The sequence below is a fragment of the Ambystoma mexicanum genome, chromosome 3p, assembly GCF_040938575.1.
Source record: "Ambystoma mexicanum isolate Mex_15411 chromosome 3p, UKY_AmexF1_1, whole genome shotgun sequence".
Taxonomy (NCBI): Eukaryota; Metazoa; Chordata; class Amphibia; order Caudata; family Ambystomatidae; genus Ambystoma; species Ambystoma mexicanum.
Genome location: NC_090925.1, coordinates 1,033,620,605 through 1,033,639,537, shown reverse-complemented (window position 1 = coordinate 1,033,639,537; position 18,933 = coordinate 1,033,620,605). Strand labels below are relative to the sequence as shown.

The following is an 18,933-nucleotide window of genomic DNA, read 5'->3' as shown; positions in this document are numbered from 1 at the left end:
GACCTCACAAAGCAAGTTCTCCCTCTGCTCAGTTACATTCAAACACTTGAGGCGGGGGCAAAGATATCGCCATCAGTGCTCTTCCCCATTGAACTCCCTCCTTTTGCCCCCAAGTCTAGAACTTTATTTCAGGACAAGTCACTAAGGCCTTAAAAAATCCCCCCTGTCGAGCTTTTGGGCCAGACCAGACACAACTGGCTTGGGGTTGGACATTTAGCCACCGTCTTCCCATTCACCCGGATTACGAGTTTTATCCAATCAGAAGCCACCAATCAGTAATGGGAGGGCTAAGTTATTACGTTTTTATACGGTGCCAAATCGCCATTGTAATGGTATCAGGGAGCTTGGCTTGTCCGGGATGTGTAGGCATTATGCCTCCCTGCGAAGCATGACCAGACCTCAGGCTGAGGTGAGAAGTGAAGTTAAGTGAAGTGAAGTGGACGGGGAAAGCAGGTACAGTTTTTGACAGATGTGAAATAAAGGTTGACTATTTTGAAAGCCAAGGTTAGCTAAACTCACCTGTGCAGACATGTCGACAAGCTGAGGTAGACGCAGGTACTTGCCCATATCTCCCTTCAGAAAATCCAGCAGGCTGCCTGTCAGAAAACACAAACATGGCAATGAAACCCAGCTCAGGTTCAATCTTGGGCCAGGAATATGTAGAACCTCAGTCAGAGATGGCCCCTGGGAATGAGCGATCCAAAACCAGCTAACACAAGCAATCCCTCTTCAGTAGCAAGTGAATCTAACCACTCTTAGCCCAGAAGCCTCTCCCTATCTACGGCAATTGAACCACCAACCCTGGAGTGAATGGGATGGAAGCAGTGTCTGTCGCAGATATGCAGAGGATCGTATGGCCTTGCGACATAGTGGATTATACAGTCCTACTCCAGCGACATTTCTGTTGACACGGGCGGACTCTCCCTTACCTGCACACAAATGTCCTATATCAAGAGCACACTCTGTCTCTCAGCCACCAGGTCTCAGCCATTTAGACGTTCTGCATGGTCCACTATTTTTTTTAGTATCCCTCCCCCCACTTCCCACTTATCGCCATCGTTCAAGCTTGTGTGCTAAAGGCATATAAATATACTAACACCAAATCGAATGTATAATTGAGTAAAACACTTTCCAATAGCCATTAAACCCTTGTAAACAGAAGTAGATTAATTCTTCGATGTACCACATATTTATGTAGTAAAAACAAAGGACACACTGTGGGCACAGACTACAGGTTCTGCATCGTATCCTGCAGTTGTCCATATCCCCAATACCTCAAATTTATAAGTTTGCAGAAGGGTGCTGATTTCACGGCAGACGCTCCAGAGGAACAGTCCTTACCTTGCCTTTACCTGCGAAGTAGCAAACCTAATCTTCTCGTCCTCCCATTATGTAAATGGCCTGTAGCTTGGACTGACATGCCAGACCTTTCCGATACACTGGTGGCAGATACAAAATTCAGCAGCCACAATGCTCATGTAGCTCAGGTCTCTTCCTGGGGCATCTGCATAGGAACCGGTTCTACTGAAACAAACTCACATTGCATCCTTGCCTACAGAAATCCCACAGAGCAAACCCTAAACCAGCAATCTCTGCCACCAAACCACTTTGGCCCAAAACCACCTTGTCCTTGGTGCTCATCCAAGCTCCCGAATCAAAAGCTAACCCCTGACTGGCAGCCCCAATTGACCAATGTCTCTGAAAACCGACCAAAGCTCCCATCCAGCAGATCCACATGTCATGCCATCTCCATTCCTCACATCTCTCCAGTCACAAATGCCTCTACATCATGACCATCTGCACAGCTGAACCCTCGCCGGAATCTCCCACCACTCTACCAAGGAACCCTCGTCAAACTCCCTCTTGCACAACCCCTCCTAGGTCTGGACCACTGTCTGGACCACAGGCACAGTAGAGGCCCACACAGGGTGTCTGTCACAGGGGGGATGGGGCACTAACGAGGACCAACGTAGTCTGTCGTATGTTTGCAATGAAGTCGCGCCTTGGCCACAGGACTGAATACATTCCTATAACAGCTTGCGTAGTAGCCCAGGCCACGTTGGGGGAGGGGGGGGGGGGGTGAGGGGGAGGGCGGTAAATGCCAAGCAGGCCATGCAGGGGGCGAGCACATTTTGTGTAACGCCACTGGTCTGAAGAATAGTTTGAAAGATAATTCCACCTTCTGCCGTGTTAAGCATGCTTGGCACCCCTTTCGTCGAGGTACTTTTGCAAAATATAGGGATGAGAACAGGACATGCTCATTGGGACCCATGAAGGATTTCCACCATGAGACAGCAGATGGCAGAAGATCAATGGGCACTGATGACAATATTTTATACAAAGTTGCACGGCTTTGCCCTGGGGATTTCCAATGCTCCCTCACCACCCCTGAGCACAATTGTTCTGCACACTTTCCATCTGAGACGCAAGAACAGAAATACGAGTACCACCTGCTATTCCACCCAGTCCATGCTCTGATCTTTTCTAGGAGCCCCCTACACTTGAGGCGAGTCATGTATTCCGACTCACCCTTGCTCATGTACTCTGTGACTATGTAGATGGGCTCTTCCGATACCACAGCGTACAGCTGTACCAGCTTCTCGTGGCGCAGCTTCTTCATGACTTGGGCCTCCTGTAGAAAGGCTTCTGGTGACATGGTCCCAGGCTTCAGGGTCTTTATGGCCACTCTGGTTGTGCCATTCCAGGTTCCTGTGGGAGAAAAGGGAGGAACTAAGTCTGGCACATATATACAATGGAAACATTTGCCAATGTAGTCACTTCATCATTAGCACCTAAAGGAAAATATTTAAAAAAATGCCCTGGTCATTTCATAGAAGGGCTCACTAAAGAGAAAGAGAGAGATTTGAGCTAAAATCTTCCGAGTAGCACACGTGCTGCCTCGTCTTGTACTCTGCAGAGTGAGCACAATTTAGCTGGGAGTCGCCGGTAAATGCGGTTATTAAAGTCTAATTTTGATACGAGATGAAGGCATCCATTACCAGAACACTAAGGAAAGGCTACTAGCAGAGGGAGGCTCTTCATTCTCTTTAGATGGCAAAAATCAGATTAAGACACTGCCACAACCCAATCCTTGAGGGAAGGTTGGGAGTCCAGGATGACCACCACACATTTTTCACTGCATCCTTTGGGGGTACGGCAGAGACTGAATGAGTTAGGCCTGGGTAAGGGTTGTTCCAAGAAAGTGAGGCCACATTGTCCTCCAGGATTCTCCATTTTATTAAGAATGATTTTTTTAAGGTTAGGATGCTTTTGACTAATTATTCTACGAGAGAAGATCTGTTAACTCAACGGCTGGAAGTTATGTAAGAATTGATGCAGTCACACTGTGTGAGAGTACACAACACTTTTGGTATTAGGTAACCCACGTTTTGGTATAGGTCTGTACTACACATGTTGGTAGGGTGGCTGAGCAGCCAGGCCCATCTCAAGAGGGGTAAATGTGAGCTGTAGAGCTGTACAAATGAAATCCGTAAATACAAGTAGCCAAGTAACACTTACATTCAAAAATAGTTATTTAATTAACATCAATTTTTAAACAAGTTTTCTTTAAAAGGGCAATTCATGTAACAAAGTAAATATACTTTAAAATAACTTTTCAGAATCAGAACAAGTTAGTGGATAATCTTGTATATGCTTCTTACACAATTCCTACACTCCGAGGGGACTTCAATCACAAGGACAGTAAGGGCATTTATATATCTCACTAGTTATACTTTGCCGATTCTGAGGTTGCAGAAAGGAAAGGTTTAAGGAAGTCAAAGTTTAAACAGGTTCTCAGTAAACGTGAGGACAACTAAATCTTCCAATGAAATCTAGACAAGCCAGCAGTAACAGTTCACAAGCTACCACCTATGAGGGGCAAACAATATCAGTCAATGGACTAGAAGAGTATTCAGGGAGCTAAGCCAGCCAAAGTCAATTGGAGCACAGTCTATGGATCTGAGGCACTTCTTAAATCAAAGTCAGAGAGTTTGAAGAAAAATCACTTGTAGGGTCACACGCTGTTGAGCCTGTGAAAGGAGAGTTGAGATCAACTCTAAAAGTAAGCTAATATAATTCCCAACTGAAAAGCACAGCTAAAAGGGCAATGAGGTAAGTACCCCAACCCTAAACAGTAGGTTCAGCTAGGTTTGGTCTTGCTACAGCAGTGCAGACCGTGTTCCTGAGCCTCAGTCGTGGGGACAAGAGGGAGGACGTCTGGAGGGCTCCTGCGACGGTACCTGGGAGGTCGTCGGCAGCTACGGCTCTTTTCGGTTAAGCAGCACTTTGCGGTTTCAGTGCTTAGCAAACAGCACTGTCGCAGATCTGATAATGGTTGGGCTTCCTTCACTCCTTGGGTCTTGCACTTTGGTGATGGGACTCTGGCTCTGGTCGTCCTGCTTCTTCAGGGTCCTTGGGAGACTCTTGGAGCTTCTAGCTGGATTTGTTACTGCAGATGTTTCACTCCACTACAGATTACTTGACCCCTGGCATTCAGTTCTTGCAAGTACAGCCAGTCGGGAAAGATGGTCCAGTGGAGTTCGTCTCTGGGTTAGTTGGTCCCACTAACCCAAGGGGAGAAGTCATCCCTTTAGAAGCTTCTCTGTCGAAATGAAAAAGGAGTTTCAGCACAGCAGCAGGGCTTCACCGGGAAACCCAAATGTCCAGGAGGATGCCGAAAGCTTTGTTCATAGTTTGTCGGGTGTTTCTCCCAGTGGTCGACTCTGCTTCTAGTCCTAAAACCCTTGCCTTTTAAGCAGGTTTCTCCCATTCATGCACAGCCTAGGCGGTCAATCACAGCAGGGTGGCTGTAAGGACAGCCAGCCAATCAGGACTGGTTGCATTCAGGCATTCCTAGAGACAAAGAACGGGGGTGTTTCGGGAACCTCCCTCACATCCTGCCTTTCCAGACACACTGGAGCCAGAGGCGGGCTTCAGGGCTGAAGCCCGCCAAAGGCGAGACAAACAAAGGGTTGAAATTGCCTCGACACACAGAGTAAAACCCAAGAAAGACCATACAATCAGAAAATGGCGAAAAAAGAAGACGGGGGGCATTTTCACAAAATGGTCACCCATGGGTGCTGTACTGCAGCTGTGGGTTCAGCATGCGGTAGAAAAGCAAAATGGTAGGAAATATTAAACCACTGTTACCAGCCTTTTAAAGTAATGAGGCTAACATTATAAGGGGCTATTAGTTAATCCCAGAGCGCTACACAAGATGGGATGTGATGCACCTACAAAGAGGAAAGGTAAGTATGATCAATTTCACTTTACTATTCTTGGGAACTGTAGTTCACCCAAGAAAAGGTATCTAAACCTCTTGAGAAATATAAAGTATTTGTCTGGAACACTGCACTGAAGGTGCTGTGTCACCATACAAAAAGTACATGCCTATAGAGTTTGGCAGACTCCAAAAACAGTTCAAACAAAATCAAAATCGGGTCAAAAAATGAGAGGGTGAGAAAAAGGTCACTCCTTCCAGGGTTACAATTAAAAGTCCTAAAGTCCAGCAAAAGAGCTGGGCGTCTCTAAGGCTGAAGGGAATTGCAACAGAAATGAGAATTCTCCCCAACAGAAGTGGTGTTGGAAATGGACTGGACAGTGAACAGTGCCTCAATAATGAGTCATCTATTTTACCATTTAACTAGAGAAATGTTCGGTTCTAGAAATAATACCCTGAGGTTAGAGAGGCACTGTTGCTACTGTTCACGGGGAGTCTTTAAAGCACCTGCTCGCTGCTTGTCCTCCACTAACCCCTTTGCATATTCAATGTTAGCATACATCGATCATGTTGAAAGTCTAACTACCGAAACTGTTTGGTATCGAATTCTAAATGCACAGGTAATGTCGTTAAGCTGTTTTAACATTTTTTAAATTGATTGTAAACTGTAGTATCTGTAATCTGTTGCATGTGGTGATATATTGGATTGTGTTGTGTGAAAGGTTCGATTTAAACTGTTAACGCAAATACATTTTAAAAGTTAGTTTTCATCAAATGCGCCATACAGACTAAACATTCCTACACTCTTGAGGCCGACATTTTTCTAGGTCGATTTAACCAAAAACGTGAAGTATTGGTAGTGTACTCTCATGGTGCGCCAGCACCTCAATGAATGGTAAAATATTCTGTAATTTTGCTTGATCCATTTATTAGGTCTGCTTGAGCAATGGTAATTGCAAATGTAATGCTTTATAGGTTGACATGTGTTGGCTTTAAAAAGCCTTCTCCAAAACCGGGCCACTGGTATTCCTCATAATCTCGCATCAGTTATATGGATTCTTTCATGTTAATAGGGATAGCTCCCTTGATCCTTCCCCTTCCAGAAGGAATCACGCTGCATCCCGCGTGCGAATTATTGAACCAAAATGTGAGCATCGTCTGCATAGTTAAACACCTTACTGATGAAACAGATCCATTGGAGGACTAATATAAAGAGTAAACAGCAGCTGTGCCTGAGCAGAGCTGTGCTGCACCCCACAGCCAAATAAACTGTGGATGATAGGAAAATACCCATCTGTGCTAATTGGGTGCAATTAGCTAGAAAAGAGTGTATACATTTAAGGACCATGCCTCGAGTTTCCTGGCACTCCTATTTTATGATACGAATTCGATGAGCAACAGTGCTGAATGCAGCCAGCAAATCCACCAGTAGCATTACCGAGACATTGCTTCCTGATCCACGATGGCCGCTGTCACTAGTTCTGTACTCTATGCATGTTCGCGACCAAACTGAGCGGGCTCAAATCTCATCACAACTATCTTAATAACAAAAAAGTCTCCAGATCTGTTCCACTTTTAGAAATCGTTTTGAAACAGGGGGGCATGAAGGCAGTAGGCATTCTGGAACGTGGCAAACCCGCAAGGAGCACAGTGTTCACTCTGCGGTTGCCGGATGACTCCATGTCAGGCTGGACACCATGTCCCAGTAATGAGCTTTCACTTCTCCCTCAATTGCATAGTGGGAGCTGAAGTGGTGCGTCACTTCAACTGAAGAAAACAATGTAAAAGCAAAGCTCAGGAGTGGACTAAGGAGTCCCTCGTGACATGAAGACATGGAGTCATTGGTCAAAGTCACTTTATTCCTACAAGGTGCTCCGTCGGTTCTTTGCACTTTCACTTGGGACGCAAACGCACCACCACGTGAATGAAGATGCTTGGCCGCAAAGCACATTTTCCAGGCTTACAAACCCCTCACTTGCACAACTATTTTTGGGCTTCTGCACCCAATTTGAATTGCTGGTTCCTTTTTTCAGTTGCACTTCGGAGTTTGCCATCCCACACATGTAGTCATTTAACAGATGTAAGTGTGATGTGAACAGCAAGCTTGCACCCACTCAAGGAAAAGTGCGAGAGAGTATAAAAAGGAAGAGAAGCAAAACAGAAAAAAGAAAAGACTATGGAGGGGGCGAGAAGGAAAGTCAGAGGGAGAGTGCAAACCAGTTCCTGCATTAGGGCCCTCCATCTTTTTCAACTGATGCACCTTGGGCGTCCAAGGTGTCGGCCGTCCTAGGCGTCAGCTTTTCTTCAGTGGTGCTATAGGGTTTCAGCTCCCGCCACGGAGCGCTTTTCTATTCCTATGCATGTAGAGGCCAATACAGCCGTCCCTTCATAATCTGCAGCCAACCCCCCATTCCTCCATTGCTTGGACTAGGATTTTGCCCAGAATGCAGCCATAGTGTGGAGCTGATGGTACGCACCTATTCATTTAAATGTGGCTTAGGTGTCTAAAGAAAGACCTCTCCGAATGGCGTGTAATTATGGTCATGTGTTGCCCTGCTTGAGGTTTTTTTGTGTGGGGCAGCGAATGGGAGTGGAGATATAGGAAGTTCAGTGGAGCGTGAAAGGGGCGGTCATGTTATACAACCATACAAATGAATTCCTGGCATATCACGTGTTGAAAATAACTTTAGGAAACCGTCTCCATTGCCTTCCCCAAAGGAAGCCAATGGTCTATGGCGCACTGGATTCACTCTTCCAAATCCTTGGAATGACAATGCATTACTTACCGTAAAAGCATTTCTGATGGTTGTATCTGCTTAGATTCACATGCTGTGCATAGGTCCGACATCCAGTGGTCACTGCGGAGTATTGCATTTTGTTTTTCGTAGTCGAAAAGGGGACGTCGACAAGGCGTGTCTGTAACACTATCCCTATAGTGACGTGTGTTGTACCCACAATCCCTCACGCGTCGAGGTCCCTCTGTTTGTATTTTTCTGCCCTGAGGCAGCCTTCTAGACGTGAGTGAGTACAGAAAAGAGAGAAATATAGAAAAGGATGTCTATGTTCCTTCCATCCAAGCGGGGAGGAAGGGTGGGCGCATGTGAATCTAAGCAGATACAACCATCAGAAATGCTTTTACGGTAAGTAATGCATTGTCTTCTGATGTTTGTTAATCTGCTTAGAATCACATGCTGTGCATAGACTAGCGAGCAGTACCCAGAGTTGGCGGTGGGTTATGAGAAGGAACAGTAGAGAAAAGATGTCTTAATACTGCCTGTCCCACCTGGGAGTCAGATCTAGAGTGTGCATCTAGACAGTAGTGTTTTGTAAAGGTGTGCACAGAACTCCAGGTAGCCGCTTTGCAGATGGACTCAAGGGGAACATTTGCAATGAATGCTATGGACGCCCCCGTGCCTTGAGTAGAATGTGCTCTTGGCCTAAAGGGCAGTTCCCTCTTAGCAAGAGTATAGCAGAGAGTGATGCATTGAACAATCCATCTAGAAATAGTGGACTTTGAAACTGCATCCCCTTCTCTTCCTGCTGCCACCGAGACGAAGAACTGATTAGTCTTCCTCAGTGGTCTGGTTCTTTCCATGTAGAACATGACCGCTCTGCGGACATCTAGTGTGTGCAGAGTCCTTTCTCCCAAGTTGGAAGGATTTTGAAAGAACGCTGGTAGTTCTATAGACTGGTTTACATGGAATTTTGAGATGAATTTCGGAGCAAAACTTGGGTGAGTGCGTAGAACCACTTTATCTTTGTGAACTGTAACAAAGGGGTCTAGGACAGAAAGAGCCTGTAGTTCACTTACTCTCCTGATGGAGGTGATAGCTATTAGAAAAGCAGTCTTAAGAGTGAGGTCTTTAAGAGATGTTTTGTCCATGGGTTCAAATGGTGAGCCCATGAGTTTGGTAAGTACCACGTTAAGGTCCCATCCGGGAGCTGGGTCAGCTATCGGGGGGTGTATTCTCTTTACTCCCTCCATGAAGGCCTTTATAACAGGGATCTTCCACCACGACACTTTGAGTTGGGAAGTGGTGTATGCAAAAAAGTGCCGCTAGGTGGACTTTAATGGAATTGAACACTAGACCTGAATCCAATAAATGGGTCAGGTATAGAATAATATGTGTGGGAGAGCAGTCAATTGGGTTGATGCTCTTTCCTCTGCACCAAATGACAAATCTCTTCCATTTGCTAGAATAGCAGTGGCGAGTGTTAGGTTTTCTGGCTTCCCGGAGGATGTCCATGCATCTCTGTGGGAGCTGTAGATGTCCAAATTCTATGATCTCAGGAGCCAGGCTGCTAAGTTCATGTTCTGGGGGCATGGATGCAGAGTCCTTGTACGGGCAGGGGAGTTTCATTGGGGGAGATAGAGACATCTCCATCAAGTGAGCGAACCATGGCTGTCGGGCCCACATTGGGGCCACCAGTATCATGGTTACTTGTTCCTGGTGCATCTTGTGCACTAACTTGTTGAGAAGGGGAGTCGGGGGGGAAAAAGTGTAAACAAATCTCCCTGACCATTGAATCGACAGACCGTTCCCCCTTGGATTGGTTCTGGGGGTACCTGGAGGCGTAACTTTGGCATTGTGAGTTCTCCAGGGTTGCGAACAGGTCTATTTCTGGGAACCCCCATTGCGTGAAGACGTCGAAGACGATGTCTTCGTGCAGTCGCCATTCGTACTCTTCGGGCAGGGGGAAATCTCTGCTGAGTTTGTCTGCCAGCAGATTGAGTTCCCCTGGTACATGTTGTGACAGAAGGAACATATTCTGTTTGAGAGCCCACTTCCATATGTTTTGGGCCAGTTTGGACAGTCCTGGAGAGTGGGTTCCCCCCTGCTTGTTGATGTAATACATGGCTGTGGTGCTGTCTGTAAGGACCATCACTGTCCTGCCTTGTAGGTGTTCCTTGAACACCGCTAGTAGCTCCAGAAGATTGATGTGTTTGGATGCTACGTTCGGAGTCCACTCTCCGTGAGCAGTTTGATGGGATAGGTGAGCCCCCCATCCTGTGAGGGATGCGTCTGTGGTTAGAGTGGCTTCCGCCGCGGGTGTGGCAAAGGGTTTCCCTTTTTCTAGGTTTTCCTTTGTCCACCACCGTAGCGAGAGAACTAAGGCCTGCGAGACCACCACTAGGTCGTCCCATAGTCCGCTGGCCTGACACCACTGGCTGTTGAGCCACTTTTGCATTGGGCGCAGGCGCGCGTGAGGTACCAAATAAAAACACAACGCCATCATGCCTAGCAAGCGCATTGCTTTGCATACCGTCACCTCTCGACCGGTCACATATTGAGGGATCTGAAACAACATGTTTTGGACCCTCTCTTTGGAGGGGAAGACGAGGCCGTCCTTTGTTTGAATTAGAGCCCCTAGGAATTGTTTGATTTGGCTGGGGTCTAGGCTGGACTTCTTTTCGTTGATGGAGAAGCCCAACTGGAACAAAAGGTCTACAGTCTTTTGGGTATTGGAGAAGCATGTTTCGTAAGAATCCCCTGTTATGAGCCAGTCGTCGAGGTAAGGGTAAACTGGGATGGACAACCTGCGCAGGTGGGCCGCTGCCACTGCCAGTACCTTTGTGAATACCCTCGGTGCTGATGCTATGCCGAAGGGTAGCAGTCTGAACTGGTAGTGTTTGCCCTCTATCATGAACCGGAGGTATTTTCTGTGCGCTGGCAACATTAAAATATGAAAGTATGCATCTTTCATGTCCAATGTTGTCATGTAATCTCCCTGTGATAGCAGTGGGATCACTTCCTGTAAGGTCACCCTACGAAACTTTTGGGGTTTGATGAACTTGTTCGCTGGGCGCAGATCTAATACAGGGCGCATGGTTAGATCCTTTTTGGGTACAAGGAAGTACACTGAATAAATACCTTCCGTTACCTGAGATAGAGGCACGACCTCTCTGGCTCCTTTTTCCAGCAGTTGTTGTACTTCTTGTAGAAGGATGGCAAGATGTTCCGGTGACATGCGTCGTCCCCTCGGGGGTTTGTATGTTGGGGAACTGTTGAATTCGATGCAGTATCCGTGGGCTACGGTGGAAAGTACCCAGCGGTCTGACGTTATACCCTCCCATGCTGGAAGAAAGGATGTTATCCGGCCCCTGACCGGTGTTGCATGGGAGGGGACGCGAATCTTCGCGTCACTTGGTGTTGTTAGGGGCTTGGGAACCTCTGGGGGTGGACCCTCGCCCTCTTCCTTTGCCCCGGCGCTGTCCTCTTTGGCTGTACTGGTCACTATTCGTCTGGAAATTGGTGGCAGGGTACTGTTGCTGCTGGTTTTGTTGTTGGCCACGAAAAAAGCGTTTGTTGCCATAGCCGCGCCTGGTAGAGGGCTTAGAGATTTGGTCAAGAGTTTTGATAGTATCGAACTCTTTTTTAGCCATCTCCAAAGCCTCATCCACCGCTTTCCCGAAGAGGTTTGAGTCTTCAACAGGTTTATTTATTAAAGACGCCTGTGTCTCCTGTTTGAACCCTGAGTTGCGCAGCCATACATGTCGTTTTAGGACTATTCCCTGAACTAGGGAACGTCCCGCAGTTTCTGCCGCATCCATAGAGCTCTTTACAATACTCTGGTTGACCTGGGTTCCTTCGCCAATAGTTGAAAGCAGGCGTGTACGTAATGGTTCCGGCGCTTCTTCGGCGTCTTGGCGCAGTTTGGCCCACTGCGCGTCCGCATAGCTAGCGAGCAAAGAATTGTTGTTGGCAATTCTTGCCGAAAAGGCGGCCGAGGATGTAACTCTTTTTGCAAGGGCATATAACCGCTTGCCCTCCTTGTCAGGTGGTGCCTCACTGGTGGAAAGTGGTACCCCTGCCCTCTTTCTTGTGTTGGTTACTACCAGGGAATCCGGAATGGAATGTCCCCTTATGTACAGCGGGTCTGAGGGTGAAGGAGTGAAAAAGTTTTCAATTCTAGGATTGACCCCTCTGATTAGTGCGGGTGTGGACAGCGAAGGGATGATTCTTCTCTTCACCGAAGCGAGGAGGGGAATTGTCTGACTGACCGGGGGTTTCTCCTTAATTACCCTTTCTACAAAGTCTAATTCAGGGGAGAGCTCCCCAGTGTCCAGTTCGAAGTGTGCGGCTGCTCTGCGCAACAGGGCATTAAACGTGGGTTGATCGTCAATGGGAGACGTGTTCCTAACAGGTGAATTGTCAGGAGGATTTAGGTTGAGGACATCAGTGTCGGAATATATTGATGGGGATTGCCAGGGGTGAGAAGGTCCTTCTGGATTTTCTCCGAAGCCTTCTCCTACCAAGTCTGGGCTGTCTTCCAGACCTTCCTCCTGGTTCCGTCCCTCTTCCTCGTCCATAAAATCATCCTCTTCCTCAAAATAATGTTCTTCCCCAGTGAGGTCATACACACTATGGAAGTCTGGGGCTGTGTCCTGGTGGGTATTGACTAGTCTTGGAATTTTGCCCCTGGGGTCCTCCTGAGGCCCTTCTCTTATTCTCTTTGGAGTGGGAGGGTTTTGGGTATTCATAAACCTCTCCATTCTTTCCATGCAGAGATGGAGCCGTTTCATGGGGTACCCCTGAGCGGTCTAGCGGGGGAAAATTGGTGTCTTGTAGCTGAAAACGGCTCGACATCTCCCACAACGTCGAGGAAAGTGTCCAGTCGCCCTCCGAAAAGCCTTCAGGTGTGCTGGGAATCCCTTCGACTGAAGGAAATCGTCCCTGTGTTTTCGGCGTGTCTTTCGACCTTTGCGTAGCGCTCGACGAGTCTTTCGGCGTACGCTTGTGGGCGTCGGCTACCACGATCCTCGCCAAGCTCTCAGCGACTCGTTTGTCAGCGGAGGGCTGTGGTTTCTACGTTATGGGTGTCGATCGCTCTACGGCGGCATGCGCTTTCTGCTGATGCGCTCCGGCCGATGATTTGGGGGCGGCGCCCTTATTTGCCGAAAGCCCAGTCGCTGGTCGCGGCTGCGGTTGCGAGAGGGGCTTTGAACCCGAACGGTCCGAGGAGGCCGCCGGTGAAACCTGCGTCTCCTTGGGCGCTGATGCTCTCTTTGCCTTTGGCAAAGAAGAGCCATGGGTTGTGTGCTTATGTGTGGTCTTATGTGCGTCAATGTCGCCGGGGTGTTCATCCCCATAAGCAGGGCATGAGGCGAGCCCGTCGGGGCCGGGGACAGACGACGAAGCGCGTGTGCGCTCTCTAGGGGGGTTTTCGACTTCCGTAGCGGAGGTCGTGGTATCACGTTCCTCGTCACTGTCGGAGGTAGCGACGGTGGGTGGAGCGTCGGCCTTCAACATAGCGTTGGCCGCCCACCTCTTGACCCTACGGTCTTTTAGAGTCTTCGGCTTAAGAAGCCGACAAGCCGTGCAACCTTCCTCTTTGTGATCGAGGGGCAAGCAGCGGTTACACCGTGAATGCTTGTCCTTCCAAGTAAACTTGCCCTTGCAAAGCGGGCAAAACCTAAAGGCTGTCCTCTCCATAGCCGAGGCAATAAAACGTGATAACCACCCCAAGGGAAAGGAAGGGGAAAAGGAAAGGCATTCTCAGAAAAGAACTAGAGATGTCCCACGACCCCCACTCTCCCTACTGTATTTGGCCTGCGAGGCCAGGCCACGTGTTCGGCAACGCCGAAGGATCTCCTCCGCTCGTCCCCTCCGTCGAAGATCTTGCTCGGCGGAGACAGCTTCACAACAGCGTCGAGGGGGGGATCGATATGTTCTATATTAATATAGGAAAACGACCAAAGGTCGAGGAGATGAAATCTGCAATGTCTCTCGAGGAGCTCCGCGTAAAGGCGACCAGTAGCTGGGCGGAAAAAAACAATCTGAGGGACCTCGACGCGCGAGGGATTGTGGGTACAACACACGTCACTATAGCGATAGTGTTACAGACACGCCTTGTCGACGTCCTTTTCGACTACGAAAAACAAAATGCAATACTCCGCAGTGACCACTGGATGTCGGACCTATGCACAGCATGTGATTCTTAGCAGATTAACAAACATCAGAAACATGGATTCCGAGGTCACACGTGCTCCGACACAATTCTGTTAATGTTAAAGGATATTTGTACTGCGCACTATCACCACCGGAGTGGTCCCTGGCGCTCTGGCGGATCTGAAACAAAGGGGGGAGTGAAGGTAGGTTAGGCGTGTTTGTAGGATAAAGTTCAGAGAAGAGCAAGGGACCTGTAAATAGCACTTGTGCCCCAAAAACGTATTTTTTCACTGCCCTTTTGCATTTGAAAACCTTCAACTACGCCAAATGAATGCACGTGTTGAAATGTACAGTCATGTTTTCCCAGCTGCCGAGCAAGGGCCACAAAACAGCATTTTGAAATGATACCTCGCACAACATCTGCCGGCCATGGCGAAAGCCCACGCTGCGGCGGGTGCGCTGCAGTAAACGCCAAGCTCAGCGGTGATCTCTAACAAAATATTGCAGAAAGAGACATCAAGTGCAGAAAGGGAAATAAAGGGGGGAGACAGGAACCGGGAACAATATGACCCGAATAGGTGGAAAGAAAAGGCCAGGGGAAGAGGGGGACCCCACCCGATACTATAGCCACCTCTCTGTAATCCTTGCTCCCAACAATAGGACACCAACACTGCCCGCGTCACTGATAGTCGCCGCACTGCACTTTTATTCTTGAGCCTTTTCAATGCTGTGCATGGGAGCTAAAATCTCACGTGTGCAGAGCAGTGTTCGCAACCACTATAAAAAGTGTAATACAAGCCACGTGCATAGACACTGGACTTGCCATTTGCGTAGATTATTGTTTAGGCATTCTCAATTACAGTACTCTGTTGCCACCTACTGCACATAAAGGGCAGTGCATGCTGTGATTATGTGACTGCATATCAGAAAACCCACCCTCGTGGAGAGCAGAAACGCAACGCCCGTCTCCACCTTTCAGCAGCAGCTATGCATGCCCTCCCATGCCCCAGGCAGCATGGACCCTCAGGCTTCCATTATGTCGGCAACCTCGTGCTTCACACTACTCTGCACGCAGAACAGACGAACAGTGCGTGTTTGGAATTCAGTAGTGGGTGACGTACGGAGATCAGCATAGAGGATGAGGTTTCAAAGCGTTATTATGGTCAATAGCCATTTAACCAAGTGTTAGATTTTGCTGGGAGCTCTTTAGTGCCTGCTTCTAGCCCTGGAGAGCATGTTAGCTCGACACCAACAGCTACCAGGAGCTAACTTTGGCTCCCAAAGGCCAACTCGTGCCATACAAACATACCTATGTGACAATAACTTTCTGCATTCGTCAATGTCCATAGAAAAACACTACAGACATCTGGAAGATATTTAAAGCACCGTGGATTGTATGCGTTTTGCATCTCACAAACATTGGATTTCTGGCACGCCATGCGCTAGCTCTTGGTTCTATAGGGGTAGCTCCTGCCTACTAGCTCTAGCTCCAGCGACCTTAATTGTGACCCCTGCAAGATGCCCTGGACCTGCAGTGAGTAGTGCTTATCAGCCCGAGAGCGGGACGTGCGCCCGAAAGCATTGCTGCCGGCGCCCGGTCAGCAAGATCATGAAATCTTAAGGGTGCATGAAGCCCCTAAATCGAAGAGCTCTCAAGAATACAAGATGAAGCCCAGTGGGCCAGGAGACCATAGCTGCCCCTGGATAGGGTAAAGGTCAAGGTAGGCGACAAAATAAACCCAATTATCTGCTTTGAGTGCAGTCAATTGGAGGGTCTTTCAAACAACTACATAGTTCAGGTTTCCTCAAGGACCCAAAAGAGGGTTTAGAAAACCACGACAGAAAACATATTTCATGGTTCAATAAAATGAACACACAATCATTAGTAGGACAAGGGGGTGTACCCTCAAAACCAGTGTGTCCCTAAAAAAGCTGTATACACTTGATTGGCCAACGAGAGCTGCAGCCCCAGCAACTTAAAATACTCACAAACCGGATTGTGAGCTTTGAGACAGAGCCTTTGGATTCCCTGGATGAGGTGAACCTGTTCCACATCTCCCATGGCAAGACCTTCCTCCACTTCTGAAAGAGGACTGCAGAGTCCGTGAAGCAACGATGGAGAGTGGGGGAGGGGCAGGGACTGGCTGGACTCTCCGATGGGTACAGCATTCATGCATGGACTTTAGGATTTTGTTTGTTTTCTCGAATATTATAGGGGTTGTGGTAAGAAGGGGGGTAGGGAATAGTTTAACATTAATAGGGGAAGGGGGTGTGGAAGGGTACCCACCCTACAAGAAAAAAAAACTGATTGGGTTTTTTTCAGAGAAAAAAATTCGGCAAAAAAATCCATCAAAAAACCACTGACGATGAAGGAACATAGAACCCTCTGGTGGGCATGAGAATCACAAAGATCTTGTGCGATTCCTCTCCACTGGGTTCAGGGGGCTGGCACCCTCACTCTGAACATTTTGATAGTTACGATTTGAGAACCCTTCACAGGCATCAGGAGTTTTCTACTCATTGTGCCATTAGTGACGGAGGAAAGCAAACTCCTTTGTTAGCGTCTTCCTCAGGACGCCTGGATTTGGTCCTCCTGCAGGACTATTGGCCCCCGAATTAAGCTCTGCGCTTCTACAGGTGAAAAGTAGATATCAGGAAGTAGGGCGCCTTCACTTAAGTCAGATAACCAACAACTCCCTTGACAGTGCCCGTTTTACTCTGGCATGCATCATGTTATGGACAGTGAGAGAATATTTTTCACAAGCAAAACGACGCAGAGCAACACAGATTCGAATCCCGGGTCCGTGTTTAGAAACCTCTTCAGTATTAAGGGCGTTATTAAAAGAAATTATAATTATAAGGTGGCAGGTCTCCTAACACATCCTAAGACCTGTAGGTACAGCATTTAGGAGTGAGCCAGGCTTACCCGCAGGTGGACACCCGCTTTCCATACTATGAGTTACCATCCCGGCCAAGTGATGAGCTGCTCATGGCTTCTGCTAAAACTCATTGTAGCCGTCAATAGATTTATTCCCTAGCGACAGTGGGAAAGAGATCTCTTAAAAAGGCACTGAAATAACCATATCCAGAGGCATTAAATTGCTAAAAAAAAAAAAGCCTTGGCATGAAACTGCCAACAGGGCCATTTACTGTTACTGGGTGTAAGAAAGGGCATTCACAATTATCTGGAGGAGGCAGGAGTTCTTCACCGCCTTCACCAGCAAAGAGAAAGACAGCCTCCCCATCCAGATATCAACTATGTCATTCTGGGTTGGAAATTGAGAACCTCCATCCGACCCGTGCAAGAGCAATGGAGTGAAGGCACTTCACTTCTGCCTGAAGACCGGCTACTAACATGCCAGCCATTTAAGTCTTTGCTCACTAAACTCCATTTCTTTTGGGAGAGAAACCCAGACATTATACTCCCTGACATTGTACCCTGTAGCCTTGATCCTTTCAACGAATACAAAATGTTAATGTTATTCAGGTTTTGGCGCCTTATAAATAAAATAACATGGTGCAAGGTACAAATATACTATCACCACCGGAGTGGTCCCCTGGCGCTCTGGCGGATCTGAAAACAAAAGGTGTTGGAGGTTGAGTTAGTGGGAAGGAGCAGGATAAGTGCAAGAGAGCAGTGAAGTGTGTTTGGCAGCTTCAGTTTGGTTAACACCGTTTGCCGAGCTTTGGGGGGGTGCTTTTTGGTCGATAGCCGTCGTGTGCAAAGCTATGTGTGGCTTGTTTTGTTATTGCAGTGTAGGAAAGTTTGTGCGGTTTGTTGTGCGTTAGGGTTGTGGTTGCGTTTGGTTAGCGTTTGAGGTGTATGCAGAGGGGTGAAATTGTTATTGGGTTGGTTATTGGCCTCGTTATGTAGAAGTGATGTGTTAAATGTCCACGTTCTCTCTAGATGTGGCACGTGAATATCGCTTCGCTTCTATCTGGATCCTGCACTGACCAATAATCACAACAGCAGTGCTGGAGGGTAGGCACAGTAAGTTTAGTCTGTTGGCAGAAAAAGAAGCAGTCACGAGAGCACCTTCTCGCCAAACCAGCGACTCAAACTCACCCCTCCCTCACAACCGTCACCCAAAAACATGGTCTATGCAGTTTGATCAAATAGATGAGCTTTAGTTGAGTTAGGACAGGGATGTTGTAAGGTCATCTAGTTACTGCACTTGAGAGGGGTTGGGTGAAGCAACTAGTAAGCTGTGCTAATCGTGCGAGTAGTGTAGGCTCATTAAATCCTCATACAAGGGAAGAAGGTGGTTTTTACAGGCCTCCAAAAGGAGGGAAGATGCTGGATCAACTGTAATGGGCAACAAAACTTCAGAGTTGGAGCTGGCACAGTAAACAAATCCTGTCTTTAGGAGTTGGGCACCTAGTGTGGGCGTATAGAATGATCTTCTGGTAGTAAATGAGGGGGCAACTGCAGGCCATCCATCAAAGGTTTTTACATTTTAGACCGATCAGATACCACTCAAGTTGGACTGGGCATATGTGATCAGTCTATAAGGCCAGTTGCAAACAGTAAACGTGTACCATGGGAGCCTGGCATGGAGGGCAATGGAATAGTGGTGTGTGATTTAGTTCCTATTACACCCTGCTATGAGTAACTTGTAGGTTGTGTAGGAGAGCATTTTTGGAGTTGCCAGAGCAAGCGGAAAGCACTCTTGGTATCATCACAAACTTGGGATGACACCCTTGAGTCGCTTTTCTGGTATGGTCCTAGTTATTTCAAAGAAGTGTGAAAGATAGCCTCATGTTGGAACGAGGTTTTGGACCTACTAAAAGGACTTCATTCTCCTGGTGAGAGCTGGATAA

The 18,933-nt window shown here is 47.7% G+C and overlaps 1 protein-coding gene across 9 annotated transcripts in view; it reads right to left on the bottom strand.

The window, feature by feature from the left end:
- The window catches only part of SRC (SRC proto-oncogene, non-receptor tyrosine kinase), a 520,693-nt gene that overhangs the window by 47,871 nt on the left and 453,889 nt on the right, over window positions 1-18,933 (bottom strand). For all 9 annotated transcript variants that reach the window (XM_069652377.1, XM_069652381.1, XM_069652378.1 and 6 more), the window contains 2 exons: window positions 2,530-2,709; window positions 520-596 (listed from right to left, as the gene is read on the bottom strand). In XM_069652377.1, coding sequence (XP_069508478.1) covers window positions 520-596; window positions 2,530-2,709 — 257 coding nt within the window. The remainder of the gene's footprint in view (window positions 1-519; window positions 597-2,529; window positions 2,710-18,933) is intronic.